This window comes from Myotis brandtii, unplaced genomic scaffold, assembly GCF_000412655.1.
Source record: "Myotis brandtii unplaced genomic scaffold, ASM41265v1 scaffold131, whole genome shotgun sequence".
Lineage (NCBI taxonomy): Eukaryota > Metazoa > Chordata > Mammalia > Chiroptera > Vespertilionidae > Myotis > Myotis brandtii.
In genome coordinates, this window is record NW_005354632.1 from 4225117 (window position 1) to 4227230 (window position 2114).

Below are 2114 nucleotides of genomic sequence, written 5' to 3' on the forward strand. Positions count from 1 at the left end.
TCCCGAGGTCGGGGTGCCGGCTAGGACCCCACTTTGCTGGGACAGAGGTGCGGGGGGGGGCTGCATCCGCCATAGCTGGGCGCCTCTGGAGCTCGGGGATCAGCACGCAGCCCCCCTCCCTGGTGCTTCCCCGCACACACAGTCTGGAAACTGACATTTCCTCTGTGGGCGGGGCCAGGCCACAGTTGGCTTTTCGCTCCCTGCGAGAGCCAGGCGGGGTGTCTCCTTGGCGCTGAGAAGCCACGGAGGGTTTCTTAACGGGAATAAACCGGGGAAGGTGCTGCCTAGGAGGAGGACGGCAGATGGACGGGGTGGATTTTAAGGGGAGGACTCGGGCGGAGAGAATAGGTTGGAAGCAGTTGCCATAGATCGTGCTGGGCAGGCGCTCAGACACAGCGCAGGAGGCAGCCCATCCATGTTTCTCTCTCATCAATGTTTCTATCTCTCTGTCGCTCTCCCTTCCTCTCTTTAAAATCAATAAAGAGCCCTAGCTGGTTTGGTTCAGTGGATAGAGCGTCAGACTGTGGACTGAAGGGTCCTGGGTTCAATTCCGGTCAAGGGCACATGCCCCGGTTGTGGGCTCGATCCCCAGTTGGGGGCGTGCAGGAGGCAGCCGGTCAATGATTCTCTCTCATCATTGATGTTTCTATCTCTCTCTCCCTCTACCTTCCTCTCTGAAATCAATAAAAATATATTTTTTTTAAATCAAAAGACATTTTTAAAAAGGAAAAAGAAACAGAGTTTGGTGACCAGTTCACATGGAGCTCAGGGAGAAGGGACAGAGAGAAACCTAGGCTGCCCTTGAACTTCAGACTTGGATACTCAGGTGGGGGCTGGGGGACACTAACAGAGGACCAGCACACAGATAGAGGGGGAGGGACTCAGTCGGCCTCTCTGACCCCCCCCTCCACTCTCCTAATCCTGGGGAAGAGGAGAGAGTCTCCCAGGAAGATGACAGGTCTTCTAGCAATATCTAGGGTGGGGCTGGACCCAGGGGGGCAGTCAGCATCCCTCCTGTGCGCCTTAGGGTGTCAGCCCTCTTCCTGCAGGTGGGAGCATTGCCCCTCTAAACCTCTCAGTGAGTCTAACTCTTGGGGGTACCTGGGGGGAGCCACGTGGCAGAAAGAAAATAAAAGTTCATAAGAGACCAAGAGCCGGGTGGTGTCCGGAGACGAGCCGAGCTCCTAGAAGTGGAAGTCCTTCAAGTCCGCGGAGCAGCGGTGCCTGCCGGGGGCACGCCGGGAGCACAGCAGGGCGGGCTGGCAGGGACAGGCGTGGTGCTGGCGTCTCCCGAAGAAGGGGACCTGGGGGAACAGGAGAGGAAGGATGACACTGTCACCCAGGGACGCGGGCCTCCTGGCAGGGCCTCTGCTGGGCCTGGCCCCGGCCTGCGTCCCAGCACCCCCGCCCCAGCACAGTCACAGCCAGGAGAGGAGGAAGCGGGGCACAGAGTGGCTACGCAACGGGCCACCATCACACAGCTAATCTGTGGAGGAGCCAGGATTTGAACCCAGGGAATCTGGTTCCCGAGACCATGGATCAGCCATAGCACAAGGCTGTCCACCCCCAACCCTGAAACCCCACAAGCCTCCAGCACTGGTCCCCTCACTGGCCCACCCAGGTGCTCACACACACATGCACACACGCACGCACACACACACACACACACGCACACACACACACACACACACCTCGACAGAATGTCACTTATAATTCATCCACCACGCCCCACAGTGGCGGGCCCTGGGGACGCAGCTGGACAGGACTGACACTGCTCCGCCCTGTGGTCACCCCAGAGCAGAGCTGAGCCCCGAGGTCCTCAGGGGGTTGGAGAGGAGCGATGAGGGTCACACTGCCTGGCTCGAATCCCAGGCCTGCCCCTCACCAGCTTTGTGACAATTGGCGAGTTATTTAGCCTCTCTGTGCCTCAACTTTATTATCTGTAAAATGGGTTCATAGCAGCCTAACACATACGGTGGAAAGAGGCTTAAACTCGTACAAAGCACTTAGTAGGGAGAGTGGCTCCAGTCCCGGCTCTGCCTCGCGGGCCCTGGGCCCCGAGCGAGTGGGCGCAGTACCTTGTGGCTGCCGGGGTGGCAGGCCTCTCCTTCCCG

General features: G+C 58.9%; 1 protein-coding gene across 1 annotated transcript in view; it reads right to left on the reverse strand.

Moving 5' to 3' along the window:
- Positions 1–1099: 1099 nt before the first annotated feature.
- Positions 1100–2114, reverse strand: part of PROK1 (prokineticin 1) — a 23057-nt gene continuing 22042 nt past the window's right edge. The window contains exons 4-5 of the mRNA XM_005860043.2: positions 2079–2114; positions 1100–1304 (exon numbers count right to left, since the gene is read on the reverse strand). The exon at positions 2079–2114 is cut by the window's right edge and continues 19 nt beyond it. Coding sequence (XP_005860105.2) covers positions 1185–1304; positions 2079–2114 — 156 coding nt within the window. The 3' untranslated portion in view covers positions 1100–1184. The remainder of the gene's footprint in view (positions 1305–2078) is intronic.